This window comes from Oreochromis aureus, linkage group 11 (genome assembly GCF_013358895.1).
Source record: "Oreochromis aureus strain Israel breed Guangdong linkage group 11, ZZ_aureus, whole genome shotgun sequence".
In the NCBI taxonomy this organism is placed as follows: Eukaryota; Metazoa; Chordata; class Actinopteri; order Cichliformes; family Cichlidae; genus Oreochromis; species Oreochromis aureus.
In genome coordinates, this window is record NC_052952.1 from 31,469,765 (window position 1) to 31,484,297 (window position 14,533).

At 37.4% G+C, this 14,533-nt stretch overlaps 1 protein-coding gene across 1 annotated transcript; it reads left to right on the plus strand.

The window, feature by feature from the left end:
- Positions 1-7,493: 7,493 nt before the first annotated feature.
- Positions 7,494-10,428, plus strand: LOC116333482. The gene is made up of 5 exons (XM_031756733.2): positions 7,494-7,559; positions 7,978-8,263; positions 8,606-8,760; positions 9,173-9,455; positions 9,677-10,428. The coding sequence occupies exons 1-5, from the start codon at positions 7,496-7,498 to the stop codon at positions 9,825-9,827; spliced, it is 939 nt and encodes a 312-aa protein (XP_031612593.1). The 5' UTR covers positions 7,494-7,495; the 3' UTR covers positions 9,828-10,428.
- The last annotated feature ends 4,105 nt before the right edge of the window (positions 10,429-14,533 follow it).

Below are 14,533 nucleotides of genomic sequence, written 5' to 3' on the forward strand. Positions count from 1 at the left end.
CTATTCTATTCTATTCTATTTTTGCTAAAGCATATAGTTAGGGCTGGACCAGGTGACCATGAATCCTCCCTTAGTTATGCTGCAATGGGTGTAGACTGCTGGGGGATTCCCTTGATGCATTGAGTTTTTCCTTTTCAGTCACCTTTCTCACTAAACGTGTTAATAGACCTCTCTGCTGAATCACACTTGTTATTAATCTCTGTATCTCTTCCACAGCATGTCTTTATCCTGTTTTCCTTCTCTTACCCCAGCTGGTCGCAGCAGATGGTCGCCCCTCCCTGAGCCTGGTTCTGCCGGAGGTTTCTTCCTGTTAAAAGGGAGTTTTTCCTTCCCACTGTCGCCAAAGTGCTTGCTCATAGGGGGTCATATGATTGTTGATTTTTTTCTCTGTATGTATTATTGTAGGGTCTACCTTACAATATAAAGCGCCTTCAGACGACTGCTGTTGTGATTTGGCGCTGTATAAATAAAATTGAATTGAATTGAAAGTGTATGGCTCTGTCCTGGATTAGATGTAAAGCTTATATCACTAACAAAAACAAATGAACAAACAAACTGGTTCTGCTGGCTTCATCAGGTGACGGCCTCCAGCTCGCTCTGGAATGATTCACAGGTGAGTGTGAAGCGGTGGGAATGAGAATCAGCACCTCCAAATCTGAGGCCATGGTCCTCAGCCGGAAAAGGGTGAATTGCCCACTCCGGGTCAGGGACGAGTTTTTGCCCCAAGTGGAGGAGTTTAAGTGTCTCGGGGTCTTGTTCACGAGTGACGGGAGAAGAGAGTGGGAGATTGATAGATGGATAGTGGACACTGTACCAGTCCATTGTAGTGAAGAGAGAGCTGAGTGTAAAAGCAAAGCGCTCAATTTACCGATCGATCTACGTCCCTACCCTCACCTATGGTCACGAGCTGTGGGTAGTGACCGAAAGAATGAGATCACAGATACAAGCAGTGGAAATGGGCTTCCTCCGAAGGGTGGCTGGCCTCTCCCTTAGAGATAGGGCGGGGCTCAGAGTAGAGCTGCTGCTCCTTCACATCTAAAGGAGCCAGCTGAGGTGGTTCGGGCATCTGACAAGGATGCCTCCTGGGCACCTCCTAGGTGAGGTGTTCCGGGCATGTCCCACCGTGGGGAGGACCCGGGGCAGACCCAGGACACGCTGGAGAGATTATATCTCTCGGGTGGCCTGGGAACGCCTTGGTGTTCCCCCGGACAAGTTGGAGGAAGTGGCTGGGGAGAAGGAGGTCTGGGCTTCTCTGCTTGAGCTGCTGGCCCCGGATAAGCAGAAGAAGGTGGATGGATGGAAACAGAAAACATGTTAACATCTCAAAAACAATAACAAACAATAACAATCATCAGAATAGATGGTAAGGTTTTAGTGTGATTGTTTATATAAAAAACAACCAGTGTAACTATGGACTGATTCTTATATAGCTCCTTTCTACTCTTCCAGAGCACTCAAAGCGCTTTATACAACATGCTGCATTCACACCCATTCACACAAACACTTTCTTCTAGGCTTTAAGTGCATTTTATCTAACATTCACACGCATTCATACTCTGATGGATTCATCGGAAAGCAACTTTGGATTAGTATCTTGCCCAAGGATATTTGGCATGCACACTGGGGGAACCACAAACCTTCTGCTCAGTAGATGACCAGCTCTTTCTCATGAGCTACAGCTACCCCTATGTAAGGTGTGAAAGTTTGTCTTGTTCTTTTAAAGATATAAAAAAAGGTAGCCCTAATTTCATAAGTACCCGCAAAACACTCATCAGTTACTTGGACAGATTTCTGTTCTTGTATGAACATAGTTGGTTGGCAGTTGAATGTAAATGGGACTTTCTGAAAGCCAAAGTTAGACTATGAACAGGAAAATACTGTGCATTATTATAGTAGAGCAAAATAACTCAGCTATTATTATGGAATCTGCAGGTGAGCTATATTGTCTAGTCAAAATATATGATGCGTGACAGTGAAGATAGTGCCATCCTGTGGTGACAATGTGCTGCTGTGTTAGGTGTTTAGATCCTCTGTCTTTTTACACGTATGGGATTTATAGACAAAAAAATTGGATTGAAAAGGCAATTTGAAAATGGGTCTGACAATAAGATTATAAACAATGATACAGCTAGTGCAATTTGTTGACTTTATCAACATTCATTTAAATAATATAAATTACACTGTTTATTTTTTTTTTTAGGTTGCACTAAAAAATAAATATCTAGGACACTAAAGAATTTAATGACTTTGGGTCAATTATTGGGAAGCCCAGAACCTGAACGATCACAAATTTTGCAATGTCTCTGATCACAGTATTTTACTACGGAGTCTAGAATAAGCCACTTGTTATTCATGTAATTTATATAGAGAAAAAAAAGCAATATATAGACAAAAAAAAAATTAAATTTAACACATTGGATTAGCTGCTAATTATATGATATTCTGGACTGCATCTTGTACTTTGTTATCTTTGTTGCATTGAATTGTTAAAACTGCCTTCTATATTGGCCTACATAGGATCACACTGTGAGAAAAAGCTTTATTGAAGGAATGGGGTCATTATTTTCTGTTGCAGTAATTTTTTTTTGTAATTTAGCATATAATGAACAATATAAGTCTATCCATACAATCCATTTTCGTAACCACTTATCAGTTTTAGGGTCTTGGGGAAGCTGGAGGCTATCTAAGCTGTCACAGGGCAAGAGTGCAGGTCCACGTTGAATCAAAGGAAAACCCTTCACACTCACACCTACAGACAATTTATAATTACCAATTAACCTACTTTTTCTTGTTTATTTCAACTTGCTATGTTTATGTCATGATAATCAAACTGAATAGCTTATGAGTAACTGCCTTCAGCTATTGTGTTACCACAAAGTCTCGCAGATATGATCAAACTGGTGTGCAAGGAATATGAATATGGAGAACAAATATCTCAGGTGGCAAGCTGCTCATGATGCAGGAGCTACTTTGTTTGGTTTGTTACCCAATATGCAGCATTTTATCTGAGCCTCTACAATGACAGTGCCGTTTGATAACTGTAATTGTTTCTGCTCACAACAAGATCTAAAGAGCCACATTAGTACCCAAACCAAAAGCTGTGTCTAAATGTTACTGCTATCTAATTTTACTGCTATATCTTGGTGTTTACTTGCACATTGGCCCACACTGTATGAATATATTTGTCTATTGAGTAAATGTAATTCAAAACCTTTAAAAGTAAAAAACAAATTTGAACATGTGAGTGAGAAGTGCCATCCTGTGGTTACATTGTGCTTCTCTGTTTGATGTCTGAACTTTTGTTGAACAGCAGGACAATAGATGCAGCTCTTTTTGTGAACCAATACAAAACTCTTTCCAGATAGTTTGTGCCTCAATCCCTGAAAGAGCTGGAGGTGGAGCAGCTTTACATCATTGGAAGATTGGGGAAAAAAACTGTTCAAGAATAGGTCTAGCAGCAAGCGCATGAGTTTTAAAACTTTAAAAATGCTTAATGTGCAACCAATCTAAAGGTGCTCATGTGCAAGAAACACAACAGTAATAGAAGTTTCCTGCACTGTCAATAAAGGCAATCTTACTTTAAGCCATATGCACTAGCTGGTGAAAAGCATGTGCTTTTTGCAGTGGTTATCTCCAGCATTGCTTGTGATTGGCACTTCTGTTGTTGCTAAACATCTTCTCAGCATGCACTAAACTGACACAAGATAAGTCAACCAGAGCTTGTATGATAATAAAATAACCTTTTGGCCATCTGACCTACCTTATTTTAATGTTTTATAGCAGAAAAAAAAAATATACAACCTGCCTTTATGCATTAAAAAATGAAACCAAAAGATTTTATTGTAGGTTGACCTGTTTTTACCTCACGTGGAAGCACTTATCCTGTTGGCAGAGAAAGAGACCGGCACTAGAGAAAGATAAGATATATTTTCCTCTACCTCCTTTTTACCAGTGAGGAAGTTTGTTTTGGACTCTACACTGTAATATACTAACAAACTTAAAAGACCAAACAAACAAAAAACAACCTACAGACAAACAGAGTAGATGTGATTTACATTAGTGAACATAAAAGAGACATTTCCAACTACCAAAAAAAAAAAAAAGAAATATGAAATTACTAATATACCAACATGAATGTTTTGTGATCTAATAGCATATTTAGATAATGTGGATGTTGGTGAATTCATTTGTTTTGATCCAATTTTTGATCAATCGACTAAAGTCACATTGAAATCCATTAGTGGCATGAGCTCTTTCAAATACTTTGTTCAGCTCAAGATATGTAGTCACTATCTATATACAGTAGTTCCTTGATTTTTACAAAAACATGTACTGGACTAGAGATTTTTTATGCCCTCAGCAGCCTATTAATGTCACGGTTTGGTGGACATTGAGAGGTGTGGACCCAGGTGCAGACAATCATGCAGGAGAAAGTGTTTCAAACTGAGATTGAGCTTTTATTGTTGCTGAAACAATTAACACAAACCCCCTAACAAAAACCTAAACTGGGGACAGCTAAACATGAAAGTAGAAACATAAAACTAAACTATCTGAAACATGAAAATGTAGCTGGAGAGACACTGGGGAAGATGAACAGGATGACCAACAGGATGACCAGGTACACAGAATGATACACAGATGCTCCGACGAAAAACAGAGATAACCACACACTAACTATACACACAAGATAACAAGGAAATGGCACACAGGAGGGAGATACACGTGAGCCTAATTAGATAAGACAGCACGGTGGCACGATGGTACGATGGTTAGCACTGTTGCCGCACAGCAAGAAGGTCCTGAGTTCAATTCTACCATCAGGTTGGGGTCTTTCTGTGTGGAGTTTGCATGTTCTCCCCGTGTTTGCATGGGTTCTCTCCGGGTACTCCGGCTTCCTCCCACAGTCCAAAGACATGCAGCTTGTGGGGATAGGTTAATTGGATAAACCAAATTGCCCATAGGTGAATGTGAGTGCGAATGGTTGTCTGTCCCTGTGTGTTGGCCCTGCGACAGACTGGTGACCTGTCCAGGGTGTACCCCGCCTCTCGCCCTATGACAGCTGGGACAGGCTCCAGCGCCCCCCGTGACCCTGAAAAGGATAAGCGGAAGCGAATGGATGGATGGAACAGGGAAGCAAAACAGAATACATCACCTGAGACACGGACCTTCAAAGTAAAACAGGAAATACAACTGGGGACATGGAGTACGGGGACCAAAACCTAAGAACTAGAAATACAAAACAGAAACCATCACAATAGCAGTCAAACCCCAGATAAAAACAAAGATCAATAATAATACATAAACAAAAACACTGGGCCACCGACCCAGAACCTGGACAATTAATTCAGACAGTGGTATTATTTCTCTAGTTTTTATTCAGGCTACACCAAACCACCTCTGTATTTAGACCACACTCTGGACTCATGATGAGGACAAATACATTTATTGTACTCCAATAATGTCCAAAATCTTTTGTCTACACAGCTCCAGGCTGAAGAGCTGAAGACAGTACATGTCTGTCCTTATTTAGGGTGTTTAGGACTAATTTGTGTAGCAAGCAGATTTTTACATGGCCCAACACATCATATTAAAATAAAATACAACAGTGTATTTTGTTGTATTGCACTTTTTTTCTCAATACTGCATTATGTGTTTCTTTTCTTATGTTTTGGTTGTACTCAGTTATCTTTATGGCTGCTTCTCTTCACGTTTTATAGCTGATGTGACCATAAAATATTAATAGTACATTTCCCAGCAATCCCTGATCTCACCCACGCTTGATACGTGAAATGAGTCTTATCTAAATACAAGGGAAAAGATAAAGACTTCTGAAGTATGTCAACACACAAACAGCACGTGTTGTGACAGGATGCACACATAAACAGCGACTTCTCATCTCCTTCTTATTAGTTTATGAGATATGACTTTTTTATTGGATGCTGTGTAATAAGTTCCAAACACACGGTTTAGGAGGTTATTTGTTGTTTTTGTATGCATAGTGGCAGCATGCATGCTATATAAAAATATATATTATATAAATGAGCAAAAATTTATTTTATAACTGGAGTCAACTATTTCAAAATAAAATATCTAAAAATGTAATAACATTGGCATCCAGCAGCAAGTCTGAACTAAAATGCTTTGTTATTGTATTTTAAGCATTACAAGTGTATTGAGCTATTTTTGTAACCTCGGCAGTCACATCTTGCAGCCATACCACAAATTAGATTCTTGTTTCACACAGAGAGACTATCCATAGATATCATGTACCATGTACAGACCCGCACACCTTGTGTATGGAGACATCTGTTTTCTCTAAATTATTGTAGGGACTTTACCTTACAGTATTAAGCACTTTGAGGTGATTGTTACTGTGATTTGGTGCTACAATACAATACAATAAAATTGAATTGAATTAAACTAAAATTAACAAAAGTGATTTGAATACATGTGACCTTCTATTTCGGGTGAAAATTATACGTAAGGAAATCTATTGTTTTTACTCTCTATTAGTCTATTAGTCTTATTTATTTACACTCATAGAACAGATGTGTTAAATACAGCACATCTTAAGACATGCTGCATCAGCTCAGGGACAACGCATTTTGTCTGCATTTTTACAAAATGTGTGTAATTTTTCATCTTTCTTTTTGACATTGTGTCAAAATTCACACAAAATGAGTTTTGTGTAATTTTTTTAAACATCCTTTCTAAGTGTGTACTGGTAAATACAGTAGCTTGTTAGAATTCCAAGACAAGATTTTACTCTGGCACATCCTGTCACCATTGTGGCACGTGTCCCAGTCAAAGGGTCTGACTGTGTAAATCACATGTGAGCTGATAACAGCACTTTATGACCAAACTGTAACACATAAAGTTTGATGATTTGGACAGAGTGCGTGTTTATTCATTGGATTTCATTTAGAGTAAAAACCTTGCAAATTAGGGCATGTTATTACAGTTAATGAAAACCCTCATATTCCACAGAGAAATGGGGAGAATGGAGTTGAACAGGAAAAGTGAATAGGGAGCAGAAAACTTGAGATAAACTCAACTTATATTTTTCAATGACGTGTTATGTTTTTCCTTTTGCTTTGGTGTTTGAATCAATAAATCTTAATGACGGCCATATTTAAGAATTGAGTTTTACAAAAACATCAGAGGCTGCCAGTATCTAACCTTATCTATCTGCGTAAGAGGTAGAGTAATAAAGGTCATGTGTCATGGTAGGATATGAATATAAGTAATGCTCCTTAACAGTGGCTCCTCATCTCATTCTGATTACTTTGCAAGGTATGTGGTTTTCATTGAATGTTGTATAATACAGAGTTAAAGATGTTAGTCATTGTTTTTGTGTCAGCACTTGATTAATGAGTTATTTTGTTTAGATTTCCTTTAGGTTTCTGACTTATGGAACAAAATTTATTTTAAGTTTGGGATGAATTCAACATTTCCTCATGTAATTATGTTACTAATTCTCTTGTCAGCGTGAACAATGAAAAACAGTTCAGGTCTGCTTTTGCTGCTTCTCCTGGGGACGTGCTCAGCACGCACCTATCGTAAGTATGATCTGGATACATAAAACTTTGATATTTTTGTTGTAAAACTTTTTAGTGGAAAATTAGTTAAGCATAAAAGATGGCATACTGACGAGAGCCAACACATTTATCATCAGTTAAAGGTAAAGAAATTAAAGCAGTATAAAGGAAATGTAAAGTGTTACCAACATTTCAATAGCTAAAATAATTACATATTACAGTTATATTGGTCTATAATTCCCGGATGAAAAGCTTGCTAACACTAATCTCAAAAGTGGCAAAATGTCATTGTATTCTAAAATTGTTTAAGCTGTTCAAGAAAAAAAGTCCTTTATTTGACATGTGAAATAAGAAATCTGTCTTTATAATGCAAATTTAATTATATAAAAACATTTCTCATTATGAATCTTAAATCATATTTCTACTGTCTTATCTGCAGAAAATGTGGCCTTACGTGGAAAAGCTACCCAGTCAAATGAACTGAATCTTGAGCTCGCAGATGCCAGCAATGCCATTGATGGAAACCGTGATTCTCACTATTGGGCTGGATCATGCATCCACACTGATCAGCAGACCAACCCCTGGTGGAGAGTGGACCTGCTGGATTCCTACATTGTCACCTCTGTGATCATCACCAACAGAGGAGACCACCTTCCAGAAAGGCTCAATGGTGCAGAGATTCATATTGGCAACTCTTTACAAGATAATGGTGCTGGAAATCCGGTGTAAGTAAATGTATTACTCAAAACTCTAAATTAAATTGCTGTCAGACACCTAAAAAATTCATTGACTTTATTTGAAGACATAAACTAAACTAAAAGCACTGTTGCCTCACATTAAGAAGTCTGTTGAGCAGGGGCCCTGCTTGTTAACTGGTGGTTCTAAATGTGAATGGTTGTTGTGGTGCTGTTAGCTTGTTGTTAAAGTGATAATTTAGGTTTCACCTAAATCCATGACTATAACTGGATACTTAGGAAAACTGATCAGTGAATGGATGTTAATTTGTTTGTAAGTACTAATATTTAAAATAAATTAAAAAATGAATTCACTTCTTGTCTTTGTTTTAGGGTTGCAGTAGTTTCTCACATCCCAGCAGGCAGGTCTTTAACAATTACTTTTACCAGACTTGTGGAGGGACGTTATGTAGCTGTGGTCTTACCAGGGGCAAACAGGGTCCTCCAACTTTGTGAAGTGGAAGTCTATGGCTATCGAGCCCCAACTGGTGAGTATCATACTGACACTTTCTCTGTGCAATCACAGGTCAGAATTGGAATCATAATTGCGGAGACCATTACATCCATTTAATAGAGGAATCTACTTTTGGTCAGTGAATTTGTACAATGAGACTCACTGAAAAACAGTTTCACAATAGATTTGTTAGAGATTTCAAATTTGTTATAGATACTATCTGTTACTAATATACAAGCAATACAACCTCCACTGCTCATCAATACATCTGGTTAAAGTTTTGCAGTGGTGAGCCACTGAAACAACAAACATCAGGCACACTTTGTTAAAATGTAACAATGTGCAAATAGTTAGGACTCAAAACATACTCAGACTGGAGTTCCTTTATTCTGCAAAAGCAATAATCACGCATTAGTACTGATCTTTGCAACTCTGTCATTGTACAGGAGAGAACCTAGCAATCCAAGGAAAAGCCACACAGTCTTCACTATATTTACCAGGCATGGCCTACAATGCCATAGATGGCAATCGTGCCAACCTATGGAACCAAGCTTCGTGCACTTGTACAAACAAGGACTTAAATCCCTGGTGGCGACTGGACCTGGGCAAAACCCATAAAGTGTTTTCTGTTAACGTAACCAACCGCGGAGATGGTTTCCCCGAACGACTCAATGGAGCTGAAATTCGAATCGGAGATTCTCTTGACAACAATGGCAACAACAATCCAAGGTAGTTTACAGTTAATAAATAAATTCTGATGTTTCTGACTCAAGCATGTCTGCTTCAGTATTTGTTCGGTAAAGCACATTTATACTAAGTTTTAAACTCTGCAAATATTACTTTGAGTTAACTTACATTGATTAAGTATTTGGTAAGGTAATATCTTCAATTATTAGTGTTTTGGGTTTTTTTATTATTATTCAACGACAAAACATTTTCCCTTCTGAAAGGTGTGCTGTGATCTCAAGCATCCCTCTGGGCTTCACTGAAAACTTTCAGTGTAACGGGATGGACGGTCGCTATGTCAACATTATCATCCCAGGAAGAAGCGAGCATCTGTCCCTGTGTGAGGTGGAGGTGTATGGCTCCAGGCTGGATTAGATGTGAGGATGTTGAAACTGTTTAGCTGAGGCTGACTTGTGCAGATTGATGTTTAAAATTTTAAATTTAGCAGAGTTTCATTATTCTAAAGACTAGTAACATAGTTTGGGCAACATTAATTCTGCATGATTACATTTTTGACCACTGTGAAGCAGAAGAGTTTTATATCATAGATAGTAATGCTTTAAGAAAATTATTTGGAGTCATTTAGTTTGTGACCCCTGATAATGAAGTCGATAAAAGCAATGATGCTGGACAGTACTTTTTAATACAATCACAACAATAAGCAAATCAAAATAACGACCAAATGAGACTGAAGTTCAGTTATTTTCTTGCTTTAAAACTGGGGTCAAAAGAAGTCAAACTGTATTAAAACTGCAATAGATTCTTAAACTTTTTATATACTTTGTATATTTTATTTAACCTATAATGGCTGTAATATTTTAAATACAAGGTTTGTATAACGTGTCTAAACTTTTTTATTTTTAGTACTCTATTTTTTGTTGCTTTTGATTGTTTGTTGCTTTGCTTTTTACAGCTGTTGCTGAGTTGTTGATTTTGACTAAACTGAAACTGTACATTACTAATCCTGAACTTTTTTTTCAACGACTGAATATAAATATTAGCTTTTGAAACTGAATCAAATATAATCTCTCATTCCGTGGCTGTTTTTATTTTTATTGTATATTATTGAGTATTAAAGCTTTTAGAGATTGTGCTGTGGTATCACTCTCTTCTTCAGCTTTTGGCTGCTCCCTCAGCCTCCTCTCTCTTTGTCTCCAACTGCCTCTGATATACACGTATTTAATTTTGAACATATAGGAATGCATTTCTAATTTTGATAATAATGAATGACATCAGTCCAGCCTAGAAGTAATAAATGCATAAACTAGTTTTTCAGCATCACTCTGAGACAGGATATTTAATTTTAGAGATATTGCTCAAATAGAAAAAAGCAGTAAAGGTAGGCTGTTTGGCAGGCAGTGGTTGGAGCGAAACACAGGACTCTGAGACGGTGAATTTAACTTAAAGGCGGCAGCTTTTATTTGCTGGCAAAAACAAACTGAGAAATACAATACACACTGCAATAGCACTAAAAATAAAACGGAAACTCAAACTAGGATGAATGACCTAAACTAGGAGTACATGATATGGCATGGACAAAACATGATGAGAGATAAACAAACAGCTAATGCAGAGGACATGGCAACAAACAGGCGAAGACACAGGGCTTAAATACACAGAGGGAAAACTAGGGAATGAGACACAGGAGGAGAGCACAGCTGGGAGTAATCAAACATGACAAGACCAAGGGGAAGCAAAACTGAAAACATTAACACGGGACACAGACTGTCAAAGTAAAACAGGAAACATGCACAGCAACGCGGACTTGACAAGGGGAAACAGAACAAACCTGGAACACAGAAAAAGAAACCAAGAGACTAAGAACTCTAAATAACACGAAAGCAAACACTATTATTACTGAACAACACAAAACACTGGGTCAGGACTGTCACAAAAGCTGTCCTACATATTTGTTTAATATGTGGATTGAAGGACATATCCTGGTCATCTTTGCATATCTGCATAACAGTAAAAATGTATGCTATGCCTTTAAATGATACTGCCTAAAGAAAACATGTATAATGGAAACAGAATTGGTCCTGGCACGAAACCCTGTGGAACTCCATAATTTACATTGCAATTTGAAGAGGACTGTCCTCTTACATGACCAAATTGGAATCTTTTAGAAAAGCCCCTTTTCCATTAGTACTTACACGGCTCACTACGACTCGACTCGACTGGTTTTCCATTATAATCGAGTACCACCTAATGTGCATGGTCGTTGTTATAGTATCTTGATATAACCAGTATGCAACATGAATGCTACAATAAAGATGTAGAGGTGACGATATACCTGCTGCTTGGTCTTTGGCTTTTTGTCAGACTCAGAGATCATGGTGGGTTTTTTTGGAGCTATTTCGCTTGTTGCTGAGTTACAAAAATGGTGGTTTTGATTTCTCTAAAGGAGACACTGTCATAACTCATCGAGTGATGCTACTGACCAGCCAATTGGTGGCATGTTGTCTCACAACGTTCCATTTTAGTACCTGCTTGGATCGCTTTGATCCCTGGCCGTGCAAGTACTATTTTAATTCCCGGTGCCAGGTACTGTGCCCTAATGGAAAATCCTGAAAACCATGGTGAACCGAGGCAACCTTATTCTAAGTAATGCACTTTTTGGTGAAAAGCATGTGATGTTTGCAGTAGTTATCTTCAGCTTTGCTTGTGATTGGCAGTTCTGTTTCATCTCCGCATGAACTAAACTACCTTGACGCATAAAAAGCCAATGAGAGGTAACATAATATCTATTATTATAATCTTCCTATTAAAATCTTTTATAGCAGAAAAGAATACAACCAGCCTATATGCATTAGAAAGTGAAACCAAATGATTTTTTTGTAGTTTAACCCTCCCACTGGGTTTAAATCTGGGACTCTCCACCATTTGACCCTTAGAACTGAAGAAGCTTCTCGGATGCGAGGTGAAACGTCTTCAAGCAACTTAAACAAGTCCAGACGCTTTTCTTTCCAAGCTCCTTAGACGAGGTAGAATGAAATATATCTTTCTATAGTGCCTGTCTCTTTCTCTGCCAACAGGACGAGTGCTTCCACGTGAGGTAAAAACAGGTCAAACTACAAAAAAGTCATTTGGTTTCACTTTCTAATGCATATAGAGACCGTTTTGATTCAGGTGAATTCATTCAGTGTGAACTTGGTCATGGCCATGGTAAAGTTAGCATAAAGTTAGTAAAAACCCTCATACTCCACACGAATTGTGTGCACAAAGAGCAGGTTTGTTGAAAATTTGAGATAAACTCAATTTTCAGTGATGTTGGTGGCAAGTGTTGTGTTATATTTTTCTTGTTGCTTTTGTTAATCTTATCTCAAATGCGGGTTTTGATTGCTTTTTCTATTTATGTTTCTTTTTGTGTTTGAGGCCATAAATCCAAAAGGTAGTAGATATTTACCAATTAATTTTCACAACATCAATAGCTGAAGTGAGGCTTATCTATCTACAAAGTCCAAATCCTCAGAAATATACTAATAAACAAACACGTGCCATGTTAGGATGTGAATATAAAAAACCCTCCTTAACAGTGGCACTTCATCTCATTCTGATTACTCTTCAAGATACGTCTTTTTCATTCAATGATATATAATGCATAGTTGAGGGGGTTAGTCTTTGTTTTTGTGTCAGTATTTTATTGATTGGTTATTTTGTTTAGATTTGCTATAGATTTCTGACTTATGGAACAAAATTTATCATAAGCTTGGGATGAATGTATTACTTCCCCCATGTAACTCTATCACTAATTTTCTTTTCAGTGTGAACAGTGAAACACAGTTCAGGTCTGCTTTTGCTGCTTCTGTTGGGGACGTGCTCAGCACACACCTATCGTAAGTATGATCTGGGTATATAAAACTTTGTTGCAAAACTTTTTAAAAGAAAATTAGTTATGCGTAAAAGATGGTTTACTAATTAGGAAAACATGTTTATCAACAGCTACAGGTAGTGATACTGATGTACTATAACAGAAACTAACAATCTCGACTCGAGTCTCTCTGGAAAATCTTTATGAGAGATTTTGTACTGTAGTGAGTGAAAACCTTTCACTCACTACAGTACAAAAAAAGTGGGTTTATAATGCAGGTTTAATCATGTAAAGACATTTTATATTCAACATCTTAAATTATATTTCAACTGTCTTATCTGCAGAAAATGTGGCCTTACGGGGAAGAGCAACCCAGTCAAAACAATTCAATCATTAGCTGGCAGATGCCAACAATGCCATTGATGGAAACCGTGAATCTGACTATTATACTGGATCATGTGCCTTCTCTGAAAAACAGACCAACCCCTGGTGGCGAGTGGACCTATTGGATTCCTACATTGTCACCTCTGTGACCATCACTAACAGAAGAGATTGCTGTCCAGAAAGGCTCAATGGGGCAGAAATTCACATCAGCAACTCTTTACAAGATAATGGTGCTGGAAATCCGGTGTAAGTAAATGTAATGTATTATTTAAAACTACTGAAATCTAATATAAAACTACTGAAATCACGACAGACATACACACACACATAAACACACACAAACATATTTTAGTACATCTTTGAAGACATCATGAATATAATAATACGTTCATAGGTACAGAAGAGATTTCTGTCTGTCTTTTCATTTTATGTCTCATTTATACCTTCACCTTGGTTGATCCTGTTAAGTCTGTTGCAACCTTCAAAGATCATCTGGAAGTTCTGATAAAGAAAAGAATGTTTAAATACTTATTTAGATTACTTTCCCATGTTTTCAGAATATGTTGTTAATTTCTGAATTTTGGTAACAAAGCTACAGTCCTTTAATGTAGAAACTTTAGGCCTGTATATATAGACCACCTAAAATTATAGGTCCTAAATATAAAGTTTGACATACCTGTGAAATCATTTCTTGCTATTAGCTATATTTAAGTTACATTGACAACATCTTTATGTGGTGGAATAAACAGCAGAAATACCAAACTAAACAAAAACTATATATTTCATTTATAAATCTGAGTAGAATGTGGAGAGTTTCATGCTGTATAATTAATTTAAATCTTAAATTTGATGTACTGTATGTTAGTTTGTGGTACCATCCAGAAGC